We start from the raw sequence: 19,549 nt of genomic DNA, 5'->3' as shown, positions 1-19,549 counted from the left end.
ATAGAGATATTTTCTTGCCAAAAGCTGTTCCAATCCTTGTGTTATGGTTTGGAGTAATTTGTGAATTGTTTTGGGGTAATTTGTGAATCGAGGACACCAATCTGGCTGGTCTTTGCCTAATGTGAAAGTACATACATGTGGATAAAATTAGACTTGATAAAAGCTACTATAGACAGCATGGACTAATTCTGTGCATGTGCAGAGTAGCTGAAGAGGGAGTTACTCTCTGAAGTGTTCAGTTGCCTCAATTAATAACCATTTCACTTTGAATATTAAAAAAACCATATTCTGATCTCTAAATTCTCAGTCCTTATCAATTCAGTTGTTATACTTCGCCTAATAGCACAATTCCTATACCTGGGCATCACTTTACTTGATACAGGACTATGACCTTGACCTGCTTTCAGAAGATGTACATCAACTTTACGTTAACTGAAACACTATATCTGTAGATAATGTTCGTACTAGTCAAAGTAGAAAAGGAAAAAAAAAACCACACAAGGTAAATAGACCTGACATTTTCCAAAATGCATTTTTATAAACTTTTCATTCCTTCACTTGATGCATTAGATAATTAAATGGAAATATACTTACTGCTCTTTTTCTGGAACAACCTGTAATCCAAGGCACAGTAAGGTTTCCTGAAATCTGTAGAGGGGAAGGAGGAAACAGAACAGAAAACAACAGCAGCTTAGGTTGCTATGATAGCTAATACTGAGCAGCTTTCACAAGACTTCAATATTGTGCATTCAATTCTGGCAAGAATGTCCTTAAAACTGTTCTGCTTTTAAATCTTAACCAAAGTCACACTTAGCCTTACTGCTGTAGGACTAAAAACAAAACAGTGTTTCTTTGGGTGAGGGTAAGATAACACGGTGGCAACTTGGGTGTTTCTGTACTTCTGCCATCTCAAAACCTGTATTTCAGAGGACAAGCTTTCACTTTCTATCTGTCACAAAACTGGTAAGATTAAGCAGCCTGGAGTTAGACAAAGGCCAATGTCTGACAGAACTGCTGTCACATATTTTTCAATTACATCAGTTAAACTTTCAGAAAAAATACTATCACATTAGTAACCGAGCTATTCATTGTCAGATGTTAAGGATTTGCATATTAGCAGCAAAACTAGGGCCATCAGGTTGGAATAGGAAGGGGTATGAAGGCAAAGGTTAGCTGCCTTGATTCCCATTGTTTCTCCATCATTCCCAGAGGTCAGACTTTATTAAACAATAGTCTCGGACTGTTTTCCCTGGCCATCAGAAATGTGTCATAGCCTGGAATATTTCAGGTTTATTTAGGATTCCATGTTCATCTTCTGCTGCACACAAGCAATGCTTGAGAGACTAAACATAGCTTTTGAGAGATTAATCAATCCCAAGTCGTTACACACGCTATATACGTGAGCAAGAAAAACCTACGCAATTCTGCTGACTGTATCAAACTATGCTACTAGTTTTTATATTTATGAAGCGCTCTACTAATGAATCTTGCAGCGTGAGCATAGCCAAACACAGAATACCTGGTACAGTTTGTCTAGTGTACAAGCACACAAGATACTTTCATTCTTCAAGCTTTTAGCTGGAAGTGCTTGGAGGTTACCTAAGGTCAGACACTTTCTCATGACAGCACAAGGCAGGTTGAGAGGAACTAGAAATGAACACCCTCCCCTCCTAAGGGCAAGTCTGCATGAGCTTTTGTGTCTAAAATACTCATTTCTTAGTTCCACACACACATTTTCCACACAACAGCTTCACACCACAGAATCTGCTGTAGATGTGTCCTCAGCACCCACACAGACCTCTTCACAAATTTAAAGTGGGGCTACAGAAGAAAGTGTTTTTCTATGTGATTAAAGCAATCAGTCTGGCAGAGCACTGGCAGTTACTTGATAGACAAACGCACAAAGTTCTGACAGGTACGATGACAAATACAAACAAGTTTATCTCAATGTAACTACTTGAAAGACAACACGCATGGGGTTATTCTAAACTGGCTCTATGTAAAAGGCACAAGGGTTGGGGTTTTTTGGGGGAGCAAGATTATTTTTTGAGCAAGATGGATAGTTATCCTGCATCCGCAGGTGTTAACTCCAGCCCTAGTCCAACTGGGACTCTACCACATGTTGCAAAAACGACAACCTGAATGCTCCGCTCAGAAAAGATACTGTGTCTCAGAAACAGCAACTCTGGCAGATGCTAGAGAAAGTTCACAGGTTCTGCAACACTTGTGTCCCATCAATGCTGTACCTTAATTAAAGTGGTTACACTATATGAGGTCCCTACATAATCTTTTCCCAATCCACCTGTAGATTGTCCCAAATTCAGTGCACTAAAACACACCAAAAGCCCCAATCCAGTCCTGGTTGCTGTGTGTCCCAGCATTAGTTGAGGCCATACTCAGTGTTTTTGCAGCCTGCTCACTGCTGCTGTCCTCCCCAGAGCCCCACAGGTTCTCCCTGCTCCAGCAGTTGGAAGTATTTCATCCCAGAAATACAGTGAAGGAACTGCTGTGACAAAGGTAACTCCACTTCTGTCGCAAAACACTATTCAGGTCTCTCCAGAGAAGACCATGTTGCTTCTCCTAGCAAAAATCTGTGCTGCCCAAAGTTAGCAAGAAAGTACCCCTCTTGTCTTCAAAAGTCTCTAGGGAAGTAAGAAATCATGTTGACACATACTAGAAAACAAAACAACAAACAACCAAAATAAAACTGTAGTCCCATTTCCTTAAATAAAGCAAACATGCAGCTCATTCATACAAAGCAGCATCCTTAAAGTGAATCTTAAAAATAAATAAAAGTCTATTATATCTATATTCTATTCTGACACACTGGCTGCAAGGCTTAGGATTTTCCCTTGAAGAAGACAGGCCTAAATTAGATAACTGTGTATAACAAAGTAATTAAAAATACACATACTTTCAAGAGTATTTTTATCCTTTAGGGTTGGGGGGAAGAAATAAAGACTAAACTACAATTCAGCCTTGAGGACCAGCAAGAATAGCCTCTCTAGCTCAATATGCTTGAAGTCAAACGAAAAAAAGTAAGTAGGTTGAACAATTTGTTTACTGAAACTGCTCAGGCATTAAAATTGATCACTTTATTAAATTTACTCTTAAGTTACACTAACATGAATTTGATTAATTGAACCAGTAAGGAAGCTGTAACTAATTGCTAATTAGATAACCCACCAATGTACGACAGTAATTACTTCATCAAACCACAAATCACACAGTCCTGACTTTGAAGAAGCGTCTGCTTGGATGTTTAACTACTCCAATAATCATGTAGCTCAGGTTTAATCTGCTTTTAAATTCAGGAAGATTTCCCTAAGTTCAAGGATTTTCGTCCCTACGCTAATGGATAAATTAGCTAAATACGGGCAATAAAATTAGCAGAAACTGACTACATACAAACTAAATGTCATCCTGCATAAGTCTAAAATAATTCAGACAGCTGAACTGTAACAGACCTGTTACAAAATCTATGTCTCTGGAAGTTTAATATATAAATATTATTGAGCTATAAGGGGAATGTCTACATGAAATAGCAGTCATAGCGGACTTAATTAAAAGAAGGACTTGCAGGAGGGAGTTAAACTAGGGCAGAACTGACGATTTCGACAAAATATGTTGTTATCAGCCTAGCAGGGTACGCTATTTGTCACACATGACTTTGAAGGCAGTAGGTGAAATTTTCTTGTCAACGTGACAAATGAACATTGGAAGCGTCACTGTCATACACCACCACCTCTTACGCTACAGATCTTACTATTGCATTGCTCTGGAAAGCGCTAAAAACGCTCACCAAGGAACGTAGTGATCTGGAGAAATCAGCACTGTCGTTTCTTCAAGGTACGACAGCATCTGGCCAGGCTGTAGGACACTATTCCTCTGCAGCTTCTGCAGAGCCATGATACTACATGCCCCAACCCCACAGTTCTGCCCTCCTTTATAAACTCTCTAATACTGAAGAGCGTCATCGCAGAGGTTTGCAGCATGGATGCACACAGCAACAAGTGAACTAATAGCAACCTGGACAGTCTTTCCAAGGTTTAAAACTGTGGACGGGCAAGGGATACCACGGGGAAACAGGAGCATCCCCAATCCAAGGTGCAGTCCCAAATCCACAGAACAGGGTCTCTGAGAGACAGGCTTGGAAGTCAAACAGGGTACACACGAACTCCTCACTTAGCAAACTGGTGGGGAGGAGAGAGAAAAAAAACCCACAAAATGAAGTTACAAAGATCTCCTTGTTCTGATCCATTATCACACCACATGGACAGATAAAATGTCATCTACCACGAATTGTTCTAGCTGTTTTTAAAAAGACTCTGTTCCTATGCCCAAAAAATCCCAAATCGAAGTTATTTCAAATTTTATTAAAAATTTCAAGTAAGTAGTAAGAAATAAATCTCACTGATGCTTTCTCAAGAGTGAAACAAAGTACCAAGAGCACACAGCTGGAGCTAACAATAATATATTTCACTTCATGAAACTTAAGAAAAATTTCCTTAACTCCACCGTATGCACTTTTGCAGGTCTACCAGCCCTTTACTGAACAGATGAGTACACTTACAGCTTTTCGTCTGCTATGAAACTGGCATGTCACAATTATGCAGCATTTAAGGAAATTTGTAACTCAAGAACAGTAATAGCAAATACTGACAGACTACCTGAGAGAAGGAAGAAAGGGAAAGAACAGCTCATCTAAAGTGCTCTGCTTAGAAAAGGCCATAAATAAGAATTGCAGATGTCCCATCTACTACATAGAATCCACTCCAGAGTACATACGTGCCTCGAACTTCAGGTTTAACAAGAAAAGCAATAATTCTGATGAAAAGTGGCACTTACTTGGACACAGAAGCTTTCTTTCAAATCCTCACATGAGATAGGAACAAGTCAGAAAAAAAAAAAAAACAAAATACAAAGCAACCTCTTCACAAAGTTTTGTTCCCTATACTAGTGAGCAATGCACAAGAAAAGATGGTATGCTGTTTATAGGGTTCACTTTCAGGATAAATTAAAAAGGTAATAAGAGGCAAATGCACAAAGGTAACATAGCCAGCATCACATCCTGTCAGTCTTAAGACTTTTATCTCAGTGTCTCTAGACTATGTTGTGCCAGTTGGCATAAAAATCCATGAAAAAAATCAATTTGGATGTTTCCTGCACAACTATCTCTTCTCTAGTTATAATAAAAAAAAAATGAAAATATAAGTGTGTTGGTCTTATAGCTTCTTCTGAACAACTTTTAATTCTTCAGTTATCTGCATTTAATTTTCCCCTCAGTATCACTGAAGGGACTCTCCTACAGGATGAGGAAACAATGGGATTGAACATAAAACCGGTATTTGAATTAGACGCTGTGAGCGAGGAAGAATATTTGCTCACTTAGTGTCTCCCATCATCTTAACTACCTTGCAGAAGATACTAATCCCTAAGATAAAACAGGTCCAAGAGATTGGCAACTGCACAGGGGGTACGGGCAGTGCTGATGGAAGAGCTGATCCAAGCTGACATTAATAAGGGCAAGCATACAAATGACAGCACGATCCCATGTTCTGCCCTGTGCCATACATGAAGTCTGTCTACAGAGGAACAACCAAGGGTATCGCTGTGACGCGCGCTGGCAAGCCACCGCAGGACAACACAGACTTCAGCATGCATCAGCAGTCGTACGTATGATCCTCTTGTAACCAAAGTTTATCTATTGAACGTTTGAAGCCCACACTGATCCTCAATATTCAGCTACCCACTGCAGCCACAGGTTTGGCTACACAGATAAGAGCGCTGCCATACTAGAGTCCTACCTGCACTTTCATTTAAGAAGGCATTATCTCTACTGAAAGTAAATGGAGCACAGCCTGCAGAAAGGTGAACCTATCGCTTACTAGCTACCAACTTTCAAAGAAAACAGTATTTATCTACAACCTTGTCTTCAAGGTTTGAAGACCGAGATAAATTGATGGATTACCTGGTAATTATTTTGGTTTTGTGACAGCCTCAGTTGACTTGAAGACGTAAAATGAGGAGAAAAGGTACTTCTTGATGGGTTAGCACTGTTATATAATGTACTGGATGTTGTATGCAATGAGGTCCGTGCAGGCAAGTGGTAGTCTCTGTTATGATACAGAATATTGTCAGGCATGTCCTTGGCATTCACCATCTGTGAACTACAGCTCACATTTCTTCCTGGCCCAGACAAGGCTGCACTTTGGTTCTCTACTCGAACAGAACTACTGCTTTCACAGTATCTTGAATAGCTTTGTATTTGTGCTCCCATGGATGCTAGCTCTTCTTCTCTAGCATATTCGTCATCCACGTCTCCAGTTTCCATCGCGATGGACAGACAGCTGCCGTCCACTGAGCAATGCTTCTGCGTTGCACTTCCTCCCACAATTCTTTGCGGTTGATCTGTAACCGCCAGAGAAAACACTTCACGGATTTCCAGGTTTTGTGTGCTACAAGAAGGGTCCCTGCTACTAGCCCTTTGTCCAGGGGGCACATGCGACGTGAGAGCAGCATGCTCTGCTTTTTGTAACCTTTGACATCCCACAGGTTCAGCTTTACAGGGTCTGTGGCATATCATCGGCTTCTGAGGTAACACCAACTCTGCGGTCTGGACTGATGAACCACCGTAGCTTTTCTTAGTGTGACTATATATGGAGTTTGCAGAATTCAGCACGCTTGTTTGCCTAGATAAAATAATAGTCTTTTCCCCTACTAATAGGGAAGCATTTTTACAATGTGGTACTTGTCGTCCTATAGGGATGTGTTGCTGCTGAAACTCTGTATCGCTTTTTCCTGGTAGTCGTGGAATAGAGGTTTTATGTATTTCTGCCATTGAAGCATTTGCCTGTTTGGTGGATCCTTGCCTACTGGATGAACTAGCAGGACTGTATATACCAGTAACTATTACATCATTATTAGAAGAGGTCCAAGAAGACTGCTGACTTTGGGATCGAGCAATATTTACCACATTTCTAACTGCTGCTTCTGGAGGTACTGAGGGAGTAGTAGGGACAGTCCCTGGAGGAGTGCCTCCAGATTCTACAGCACTCTTGCTGCTCATCTTCCTTCGTTTATTGCCAACCCACGTCTGCAAACAACAAACAACAATGACAACAAACACAAAACAAAGCATTAAATAAGCAGAAAAAATTAGGCAATTCCATTTTTAAGCAGATCTGATGAAATGTTAAGTGTTCAAGTTGAGCCCTAAGCTTACAAATGTGTAAATCATTTACTGATTATGCAGAGCCTGAACAACGCAGGGTGGAAATCCATGCCTCTCATGCTTGGGATTCATATATTAATACACATGAGAACCCCAGTCTCAATTCCAAAGCCCCAGTTTCTCAAAAATCCTGAGACTGTATCATGCCTCCTGTCCCAAAGTTACCCTTAAGATTTATTTTATTGACAGCACTGTGACCAGTTCCTCCAAATTGAAGTTTTTAGTATTTAGCTACTTGGGATGCAGAACCATCGCTAAGGTATATAGCTAAACTTTTGTAATCAAATAACTGAAAGCTATGACCTTCAAAACTGCCTTGAACAGAAACTGCCAATTCTTGAATTTAGATGAGAGGAAGAAAAAGAACTCTGAGTTAGATAACTACAAAACAATTTTGTGAATTGTTTAGACCTATGGACTAATTCCTCCTCTGCCAGCTACACAAATCGAGATCTGATGTCAAAACCTGCTTTTGAAAGAGAGTGATAGACAAGATTAGGACTACCAGGATTAAACTCCACAAAAGTTTGCTATTATGGACATTTCCAAAAGTGACAATGACAGTACGTGGTTTTGTGTAAAAGATAGTAGAGAAAAAAGTATTTCAAAAAGGCAGGTAATATGGCAGTTGTGCACAGGTTAAAGCATACTGCTGTTTTAAACACACAGGAAAGCCCGTACTGCAAGTAACCCACTAAGATATAGCTAAAAACTGAAGGAGAAACATTAACTTCAGTATTTCAAGATAAAGAGAGTTAATCTGGTAGAAGCATCAGCTCTAATACTGGAAGCAAAAGCACCACCTAACTCTTTCCGGCAGTTTTCATGATCAGAGAGACAAGACTTGCTCAACTCTTTCACCACAGTACTGAATGTGAGGGCACAAGCGGGCAGGATACACATGCCAAAGAATGAAAAATTAGCTTTTGCATCTGCTTACGCTGTTTATGAGAAGGATCAGATACACACAGTGATATGGTGAAGCAGTTTTCTGCTCTGCTCTGGGTATCATCCACTGCACACTCCAAACCAAACCAAAGCAAGATCTCAACATTCAGCAACCAAACGAGTTGATTTAATCAATAAACTCCCTCACCCCATATCAAGCAAACTGCACTGAGTACCTATCTTAGGTTTCCATCTCACCACATGAAAGCAGGAAAGCTTATTGAAACTCCTAAGGAAGTCAACAGATTTTTCTACAGTAAAATACGCATCCCTGACATACAGAAGTACGTTGAAGTCTCCATTCCATTCTACGCATTTTTGTTGTCAAATTCTGCAAAATCCCCAATTTGAGGCATGATTTGTTGCATCAGTTATTAGTGACAAAATTTTTCTTCTCAAAAGCAAGTTTAAATACAGAAATTACAGCCACGGATCTCAAGTTACTTTCCTTTATTGCATAAACCAAATTGAGAAGATCAAAATAATTCTTTTGTAATTTCTGCTCAATCAGTAAACTTTCAAAATACAAATGACAATTAAATAGAGAAATTGCAAATTTTGGACCAGGAAAAGAGATTTCATCCCCAACTTTCACAACTGTATAGAACTAAAATCTGAAGTTTTTCTTCAGTTTTCCTGAAAAGAAACGCATTAAAAGAAATGCAAATAACTTACTAGCTCTACTATTCACTTGGGATTAAAGCACAGTTTCACGAGACAGCACAAGTCAGATTTACCACTGCTGAAAGAGTCTCATTCTCCTGACCTTGTCCCCAGCTTCTTCCTCCCACCATTTATCCAAAAGCATCCACCTGAAGGATCAGTGAGTGCAACTCCCCCAAAAGAAAAAAAGTTTTGGTAAAGTTAGCAAATTTAACTGGGTTACTCTGAAACTGAATAAATGTGAGAGATGATCAGCACAAGAAGAAAGACAGGAGAGAAAGAATTGCACAGCTGGGAAAAGGGAAGAGTACAAGAGTACAAAACCTCCCATTTTCAGCACTGTGAGATATCAGTGCTAAGAAGAATTATCTAAGAGTATACCCTTAGACTGAAAGGGAAGCTCCATATTGTTACTAGCTTGATGGTCATGGTACTCATTTTGGATGTGACAGGGGAATCATTAAGTACAAAGTATCTTCAGAAAAGGGACAGGATTCTTTGTTTCAATCAAGTTCCACAAGTAGAAAGTTTTGGGAGCACTTTCACTAACACTGGAAGCATTACTGAAATTCTTAACTATTATTTAGGAGGAGAAGCTACCAGAAGAGACGACACATCAAAGGTCCAGCTGTTAAGAAAATTACCTGGAATTTAAGAGACCCTGATTTTACATTCCCAGCTTGAATCAGGCAGAGCTGGAACTTCAGACTGTCCTGCAATCCAGATACACACCACAGAGGGACTGTCAGTGACGCCTGGCCATTAGTTTTGACCAGAAGGTCCATCCTAAATCTGAAAATAAAGTGTCCTCAGGAAATCTTTCAAGAGGTGTAAAAGAACAACAAAGCCGTAACTCCTCGGATATCTGCCGTTGTACGTACTATGGGGAGAACCCCACACGACCTCCCTGACCACTTCTCCCAGCACTCAGTGATACCGTGAAAATCACACTTGGAGAACTTTTGCACTTGATATCAAGTCCCACTGCTCACGTTTCATGTAAAGACAAAAAAGCAACCCGCGGAAGTATGCTAACACTAATGAACAAAACCAGGCCATTCAAACCTGCCGTAGCTAGAACACATCTCTATCAAATTTGAAAAGGGCCAGGGTTTTTTCCCAGGAGTAACTCTACCACATTTCCTAATTTTGAAAGCGAAATTTTTATATATTGCAGTAATAAAATCTGCAGAGGTTTACATCAAATCACAAATAGGACTTTCCATGTTTCCAACCCACCTCAAGATTGGAAAGACTGGATGTAGTTCTATGGGACAAGGCTATAGAAATTCTGATTTGGGGAAAGAATATAGTCATCATGTTATGACATTTGAATTATAACAGTTACATTTAGGGAATTCATGTTCCTATTACAGTCATATCTGCAACTGCCAGCTGCGACCCAAGTATCATTTTGCTAGATATTGTGCAAAGAAGTACTACTAATTTCTGTCCAAGAGTTTTATAGGAAAAAAAGAGGGGAAAAAAAAAAAGAAAAGAAAAAAGGGGGGGGAGGATTAGGAGAGGCAGAAAGGAGAGGTGTAAAGAAGAGAAGGGTAAGATCATACAAAAGTGACAAATGCAGGACAAATGCTGCTTCCATTGCACTTCACATGCAGGAAGAAAGTTTAAGTGTTGCAAATAAGGGCTCAGTAAGGGAAGAAAAGAGAGGAAAAAGGCCATGATACATTACTGCAGTAAGGGAAACAGGGGAAGGGAAATATGAAGATGGAGAGGACTGCAAGTAGAGGAGAGACTGGCTGCCTCCTGTAGGTCCTTCAATCAGAATAAAAATAGAAAACAGGCCCTGACTGCATCATCAGCATCCAGATTCTGGTTACAACTGTTTGTCTGTTCCAGGGAGCCTGAATTTCTGACTGACTTTGAGAACTTCCCACCACCTAGAGCTGAGAAAGTAAGTTTTAGTATTTCCAGAGTATTTTGAGGAAGGGGAAGCCAGATAAGGATTAGGGAGTGGGAGGGGTTGTTATTGTCAATATACCACTGGCACACCACTTAAAAAAACCTAGACTGGTCTTACTTCTTCCTCTTCAGTGTTCACTGTTGCAGCAACTCCTAGTAGCTCCACTACCGTTGTTATTTTTTCAGCTAATGCTTCATGATTTCTATTTCTGCTCTGAGACAACAAACATTTTGTTGTCTAGTATTTCACAAAGGGATTATTATTTCCCTTGCCATGGAATTCATAGACTTTGGAAGAGCTCCTGTTAGCACTAGTGACATTCTTCTTTTATAAGAAAAGAATGTACTCCCTGTAAATAACCATGAGGGACCACAATATCTATAATTGTGACATGGAATACAAATGTGACAATGTGTCAAAAGAAATAGTTCCACAATTATTCACCCAAGTACATTAGGTTATAGAAATTTGTTTAACTTAAGAATAGTTTCCTAATAACATGACCTTTGATACAACATATTGCACAAGGTTTCTATAGGGCAAACTAATTTGCAATTTAATAAATTAAAAAAAAAAAGCAAACAAACAAACAAACCCCAAACCAAAACACCATCAACAAAAGACAAACAACCACCAAAAAAAACCCCAAACAAACAAACAAAAATCAGTTCTTGTGCAATCCAGGCCCCTGCTAAACACAGTAATCACGTGAAGACATTTCAGTAAAAACAAACTATAAACAGGCTCACCGGTTAGAAATGAACATGTCACACACGCATACTGAAGTCTGATTTAAGACAAGTATGAAATTAGAGACTCCAGTCCTCTACAGATACTTTATGTAAAGAAATGAATGTGCATAACTTCAACATACAAATTTGGAAGGCCTCAGTACTTACCCTGACTACACTGAAGTCCAGTTTAGTTTCTTGTGCACACTGTAATATGAGCTGAAAGCAATTTTTACTTTGATTTGTCATTCCATTTTCATAATAACGCTGTAATATCCTTTGTTGTTCTACAGTAAATACAGAACGCAGATTCATCTAAAAATAAAAGAAGATACTCTGAAAGTTGGAATAAAAACTGTAATACTTGCAGAATTCACAGGCTCTCATTTATGCTTGTTGTGACAGTGCTAAGTGTTGACATGTTTTCTTTACAGTCCTTTACCAACACTTTTACTTACTTTCCAAAATACCCTGTTAGAGTCAGCATCAGCAATTCCTTTGTGATAGACTCAAGCTGAACAGGTGAACTACATGTTTGGAACAACACTAACAGCCTTTCATAAATAAATAAATATTACATTGTGGTGTGGTGCTAAGTCCAAGAGCCTCTAGTTTCAAAGAAAAGGTTTCTCCCATAAAAAATATCAATAAAATAAAGGCATTAGGCAAAACAGTAACGCCAGCAGCTCCAACAATATTGGCAGGTCTGTTTCCCCTCCCCCACCAGGGGAAAAAACAAAACAAAACAAAATCTGAGCTAAAACAAAGGTGACTGTTTGGCACGAGTAAAGTTTCCACCATCTCCAGCTTCAGCAAATCCTACACTCCATTACGGCTGGTGATGCTACTCCTGCTGTGTCAGCGCCGGCACTTCCCAGCTGCAAAGTCACAAAGATCAAGGGCCAGAACTGGAGACCAACTTGGGGAAAAAAATGCAAAGAGAAGGGCTTTAGGCAGTCCTGGTCCAGCCCACTGCAATGTTAATGCTCTAATATTAACAGGAAGGAGGGACCACCCAAATCACAGCCTGCATTTAGGAAGGTTCAAGCTACTGTGAAACTGTAGCCCGAGGCTATAAATCAGGCTTTTTAAGAACACTTAAAGGTTGTTTTACAGGGGTACAAGCCAATGCTGGCTACAGGACCTCAGGATGCTTCCTGCCCCTTTGCTTTGTCTGAAGCAGTGGTGTGTTACCCACACACGTGTGTTAGTGCAGCACGCTCAACCAGAACAAAGAGACCCACGCAGGCCATAAGACAGAGCCTTCACCGCATCCCCGCCAGGGCCATGCCCGGACCAGGCTCAGCACGGGGCTACATCAGGCCATGGCAGAGGCAGGAGGTGGCCAGGGACCAGGCAGCCTCTTCAGTTTGATGAGCACGTTAAACCAGGCACAGCTTTGTTAGGCACGAAAATTCACATCCTAGCTTGGAGAAGGCAAACAGCTGAATATTACCACATCCAAACCAGACTCCCTAATGGCAAATTGAAGTTATATGCTCCTGTTATAAGGTCTATACAGGCAAAGAACATAACCCTCTGGTTATATGCAAGAAAAGAAGAGGCCCATCATCACAGGATTTGCATAACAGGGCCTTTATTTTGTCCGCCAGCTGAGACACCACAGGCGCTGGCCAGGAACAACCTACATCTGACTTCATGTCTCAGAAAGCAAAAAAGTTACCAGCCACTTTGTGGTAACAAAAAAGTTACCAACCACCAGTTGTTTTTAAGACTTTCAGTACATGTATCAAAATAATGCAGAACGAACTAAAGAATAAGAACCTGGACCACCATCTTGTAGGAAAATAAAAGGGATGAGGGAAACATTTGTAGCCACCAAGCTTTTAGTTACTGGTTTTGGAAATTTTGGATGGAAAGGAGCAGAGTAGCAATATATTCAATCTTTGCACAAGAACTGCTTCTAATTTAGAGCAAATAAACCTATTAAGGGCTCAAAAGCATGAGCGGACACCCAACTCCTTTCACATTATTAATCAAGATGATTATATTATGTAATGGTAATGGATATTAAGAGTTCCACAAGCCTCTATAAAGAAAAAGATTAATATCTAGAATTTGGAGTAAAATGCTTGTAGGCCACAGCTTTGACTTTAGAGTTTGCTTTCCTCTATATGTCAACAGACAACAGAAAAATCACTAACTACCAATTTGTAAAAGTTACTGTTTTCTTTTCAATAATACTTAAAACAGAAGTTAAGTTTATAAAGTTAAGAACTGTCTTCAGATCTCCCATGTGGCTATGCATGACAATACAGTCACCAACTTCATTTATGTTACTTTTAAAGAATACGTAACAGTTAATTTTGTGATTCTTTTTCCTCCTGCACGATTGGCAGGACCCAGCTTACCCTTCTATGTCTACTACTCTTTCAGCACCAGTGGTCCTGTTTTATTTAGTTGAGATCAGTTCCCACAAATGACCTCATCAGAAATAGTTACTAACCTTCTGTCTTTACAGATGCACTTAAAGTCTGTCACCCAATAGCTCCAGCATTTCTATACATAGGCTCATCAAAAAGAAGCATGCTCTGCAAATAGTTTGTCAACTGCGATGAAGACTCCTCCAATTGCAAGATAAATTTTTAGAATCAAGACCTGATGACCTGCAAGCAAAGACACGTGTCAGGTCTTTGACACGTTTTTTAATTATGCAGATTTCTGTATCCAAAGTCAATTCTGCATTAAAATACTTTCATTGTTGTATTTGACATCTGTAGCTCAGATAAGGACAGGGGGGAGCACTTTGATGAAATCTCTTGATCTTCAGACAAACCTATATGTATTGCATGACAGACTTTGCCTAGCTAAGCTCAAGAGAGGTCATGGTCTGGTTTAATTAACAACTTATTTTTGCAGTTTAATTTAATCATTTTTAAACCACACTTGCCAACTAAAATACTGGTAAGTTCCTTAGTAACTTCTGCCTTGTATCCAGTCAAGTAGAGAAGAGGATCTGTGCAGAGGCCATCAGAAATGGATTTAAATAAATAGATTGTAGGACCCTACAAACACGGAGTTATGGAAGCTGAGTCATAACTTGAGATTACATTCCAACACCTAAACTTTCAAATAATCAGGTGAGAATTTATTAATGCTTTTTGTGTTTTAAATATACCAAATCCTAAGTCAGACTGTTCTGTACCATTTCCCACCGCCCCACCTATCCACACACATATTTACCAAAACTACAGAAAGGACACTAAAATATTCTTAAAATACCATTAGCTATCCGGCTACATAAATCAGTCTTATTTGTTCTGCTCTGCCAATTAATTAATCTTTTGTTGTTGTTGTTTTAAACTGCCTTTTAGCAGAGGCAACAGAAATTTAGGGCTAAATTGCAGAATAAACCAGAGCACACACGTGAAGTTCAGCAGGCCTATGCAGGCAGCTACATCTGCCCAACAGAAAACTTGGTTCAAATTCTACTCAAAATATTAAACTCAAATCAAACTAACCAAAACACTGGGTCCACAGGTGCACTAACACAAGCCACTCTATTACATCCCATAATACTTTGAACTACGCTACAGCTGCTTACTGTGGCATGGTTATTAACAAGCAGATGTTAAGCTCCAGCCAGAGCAGAAGCGATGGATAACCTCGAGGTAGAGCACTAACACCCAGAAGAAAGCCCCAACAACCCCTGCCCGCCCCCAGGATGCTGCAGGGCGGTTTTGGCTGTTTGGGCCGCAGATGTCACACAACCTCGGCACAACCTCAGCAGACACGTGCTCGGGCCACAGCTGGGCAGGAAACACAACTCCGCATGAAGATCTTAGATTACACAGAACAAGAGAAAGGAAATTAAGAACCATAGTTTCTTTGCTTTTTAACTGCCCACATAATAACTTCTAACTAGGTATAAAAAATCTCAAGATTACTACAGGCATTAGAAATAGCAGCAATCACCTCCAAGCATGCAGTCTCAACAGAGTAGGAAAAAACAGTAACTGGTATATTGACTTCGCACCAGCCTGTAGGGTATTCGGCAATATCCCTTCTTGTGCAGGTTAAAAGCTCACCGATAGTATGGCATCTGTAAAGTCCAGCTGGTTTGCTATCAGCAGTTCTTAAGTGTTTATTTAGAATATGTAAAACAGTACCCTGTGTTGAATAAACCAATTACTGACTATTCGAAAGCTCCATTAGAAAGCCAAAGCCATCAAAGCAAGTCAATCCATGAAGCGCTCTCTGCATATCCCACCTTCACAAGCAACAAGTTTTGCTCACTTTCCATACCTGTCAGACCTAGCAATGTACCTACACTAAGTACACTGAGCCCGCAAGCATCTGTAAGAACATAATGTTACTGTCTCTGAGACAAATTAATACAGGATATATTCACCAAAGGATCACACTGATTTTTTTTTCTTTTCAGAAGTATTACCTTTATAACATCAGTTTTCATAGTTATACTGAACAAGATATTAATTCTTACATTTTGTCTAATATGAGAAATAAATTACAAAGTGCTGACATTACTAATCATTAAGGTAGACAGATTAGCATCAAGGGTATCAGCAGGTCACACGCCTTCATAACGGACTCAGTCAAAACAATCCCACTAACTTCAAATGAAGTAAACTCATTTTCCCAATTTGTGTACCTACGAAGCACTCAACTCAGTTTCTTCAGGTTTTCTCACCTTTGCCTTGAACCTCAAGACTCCAAGTTAGAAATTCACATGGATTTTTATCATAATTTCATTTTGATCTTGACTTGCCAAGATTAGAAGCCAGATGTTGGACATCATTGTTGGCCAGCAACACACTGGCACTGAAAACAGAGTTTGTTTCAGACAAGAACTCTGTGAAATTTAATAAAATTCAAGGAAAGCATTATGCAAACTGAAATTCCACGATTGTAAGTTATATTTTCACTTCAGTAAAAGACAGACGTGGCAAAGCAGTAATTTTAAGAGTTCAACACCTATCTGCTCTGCTAATAAAACGAGGCAGCCTTGGCCAAGGATGTTGCTGTCCAAGTGACGATGCAGAGAATAATCTATGACAAATGAAAAAGAAGGTTTCCTGTAAGTACTTCTTTCACCCCTGCTACATGTCCTAGGCCACATCATTCAGCTTTCCACTTTGGTGGTCTCCCACTCTCAACCTTCTGTAAACCCATCAATATGGAGATGTTGCTCTTCACTCCCTTTCTAAATTGAATACTAATTAAAAAACAAAACAAAAGAACAAAATAGCAGAAGAACCTCTTTGCTACATGCAGTGGTTCGGGAGATGTAACTGTGGCCCAAGTGCTGTCAGCACTGGGGACACGTGAGGGATCTAAGGCTGCTGAGCAACAGGAATGAAGACGGGAACTCCATGCCCTTCAGTTTCTCCAAGACTCTGAGTATGAGCCTCACAAAGGACAATCCTACCAACATACTGCGACCTGTCACATCAGCTCCTCATCAGATCAGATTAAGGTTATTCTTATGGCTCAACTTCAGACTTTTTCAGCTGCTGTAGCAACTTTTTCCACACTATCCACCTTCCTTACCCTTCTGTGGCAAGAGCGAGCACAAGCGGAGAGGGAAGAACATGGAAGAACTAAAGCTAAGTTTACTTCTGAAATAGTAGTCCATTTGCTTCATGAAATAGGTACTTAATGCAACAATTATTTGCTGCAAATGCCTAGTCCTTCCATTCTAGTTCCTTTATTCAACATCCAAAATCAAGAATCTCTTCAGGGAGACCTGATGAAGCTCAGAGATGTATTTTGAGAAACTAATGAAAACAACTTGGTGTTAAGGAGTCCCAGAAAGAAAGAACAACAGTAAGAAAATGGGAATAATCCTGTATTAATGATCCCCTGGTTAAAAAAAAAATAAAATAATAATTTCAATAATTATTTAGCTGTTCTGCAATGACCACGTGAAAGATCTGGAGGAAAAAAAAAAGGAAAAAAACCCAGCAATGTAAAGGAAAAAAAAAAGTCTGTGGTCTTTATAGTCTTAGTGCCAAAGTCTTTAAATATTAAGATTGCTGAACCAAGTAAACTTACAAGGTAAGTCTTTATAAAATACTACATAATACTAATTAATTTGAAAAATAGGAAATCAAAACTTAATGATACTCCTCTCATTTCAAACAGTAACAGAAACTAGTCTGGATGTGAAATTATAATTAATAAATAAAAAGTAATTGTCTCAGAGTGCAAGCTGCCACAAAGTAACTAAGTGTAAAAATCTTTATGGTATAAAACACTATAAACCCATCAGGGATTAACAGATAGTGATGAAAGGGAACACTCAGTTTCTGTGAAGTTGGGGGTTTTTTTAACCTCTGCACCAAACAAGCATTTGTTTGGAAAAAAGCCATCTTACACAAGCCTGTAAGCTTATTACTGTTTTTGTCCATCCCTAACAGGTACAACAAGAAAACTGGCACACTCCTCAATTTATTTCTTTTTTTCTTTCCCTCCACAGATCTCCCGCGGTACAAAATAACAAGACTCAGCGCCAATATAAATCTGAGACAAAACTCCAACTATAATAAGAAAGCTACTATACACATAAATAAGCCAAGACTGCAGTAGTGACACTATTACTACAGCTTTAGAAACCTGAACTGCACCAGCAATTACCTAATTCACTTTCTATGTCTGCCAAAAGATCACAAATTTTGCACAGCCCAAATGGAAAGAAACCAACCAACCCACCCCCCAGCTTACACACCATGTGGGGAGGTACTGGACGTACATCAAGCAACAGTGTTTAATAATCTGAATTCGTAGGTTACTGCCTCTTCCCTACACAGGCCAAGACAGTTACAGCTACACAACTGTAAATGCTGTAGATTACGCTTATGGTTGGGGAAGTGGAATATACAGACCAGATTGTAAAACTACTTTTAAACATCCATGACTCGCAGCACAATTACTTCCCTCTCCATTAAGTACAGCATTTCTAATATTGGGTTACAGTTCTACCTATAAAATTCAGCCCTTTAGTAGAGACAAATTAGACAGCCCTCAATAGTAACTCAATAACATAATAACCTATGACCACAACTCTGCAGGTTTATGCATCCCATCCCACTTTATTTATGCAAACGAGACTTCTGACTTCAACTGGATTAGCCACAATTTAAATTAAGCATGTACATGGGCATTGGTAAGACCTATGTCAGAAAAAATACTGAATGAATGAATACTGAAATGCAGTTTTACTCTGAAGATGTGAGCTGCTTCAAGACTCCAGTTTGGAGGATACGGAACTATTTTTGGTTAGCTATGTACAACCGTACCTATACTATCCAAAGCCCTTGGCTAACAAAATGCAGGGAGACAGGGTTGGGGATTGCTTGTTGTTCCCAAAATGGGGCAAGCACTTCCAAAGACCTCCACTGGGACCATCACCCCTCCAGAATGCCACAGACTGCACAACCAGTGCATCCCTCCCTCCCCATTCCCTTCCGGATACTTGAGGGCTAAAATTTGACATCAAAAGGACACTCTGTTCAACTGCCAGTGTGACTGGCTGCGTCTGGCACTGAAACAGGGCCAATACGGCCTTTGAGGGGTGTTAGTCCTTAGGGAAAATAAGGTTCGAGCCGTTCCGTGGCCGTTCCCTACTGCCGCCACCTCCTGCCCCACTCACACGCGGGTGTCCCTCTGCCCCTGCGCGAGCCCCACAGGCCTCACACCACGAGGCCTCCTCCTTACCCCTCCCCAACTGTCCCCTCAAAGCCTCCAACTGTCCCAGGCCAGCCCCAAGGAGCTGCCCCGCACAGGTACGCAGGGGCCCAGAGCTGGGGGAACAGACACACCAGCGCCCGCCACCTCCCGGCGGGCACGGCAAGTACCCCCTCGGCGCATGCGCCAGAGCCGCCCCGCCAGCCACCCTGGCCGCAGAGCGGTGCGCAGGCGCAGCGCGGAGGACGCGGCGCAGGCGCAGGCACACCGCCACACCTCCCGCCCCGGCGTGTCGAGCCGCCGTGCGCATGCGCACTTCGCCAGCGGCGGCGGCTGCCCAGCGCCTGCCTCTGCGGAGCCGCCGGGGGAGGCGCAGTGCGC

At 40.5% G+C, this 19,549-nt stretch overlaps 1 protein-coding gene across 1 annotated transcript in view; it reads right to left on the bottom strand.

Moving 5' to 3' along the window:
* The window catches only part of HDX (highly divergent homeobox), a 38,166-nt gene extending 26,351 nt beyond the window's left edge, over positions 1-11,815 (bottom strand). The window contains exons 1-3 of the mRNA XM_009949503.2: positions 11,669-11,815; positions 5,972-7,096; positions 595-648 (exon numbers count right to left, since the gene is read on the bottom strand). Of these exons, the coding sequence (XP_009947805.1) occupies positions 595-648; positions 5,972-7,096; positions 11,669-11,815 (1,326 nt within the window). The remainder of the gene's footprint in view (positions 1-594; positions 649-5,971; positions 7,097-11,668) is intronic.
* Positions 11,816-19,549: the final 7,734 nt, after the last annotated feature.

Source organism: Leptosomus discolor, chromosome 9, assembly GCF_034619465.1.
Source record: "Leptosomus discolor isolate bLepDis1 chromosome 9, bLepDis1.hap2, whole genome shotgun sequence".
NCBI classification, from domain to species: Eukaryota; Metazoa; Chordata; class Aves; order Leptosomiformes; family Leptosomidae; genus Leptosomus; species Leptosomus discolor.
The sequence above is the reverse complement of the archived record's forward strand: the minus strand, read 5'-3'. Positions and strand labels throughout refer to the sequence as shown.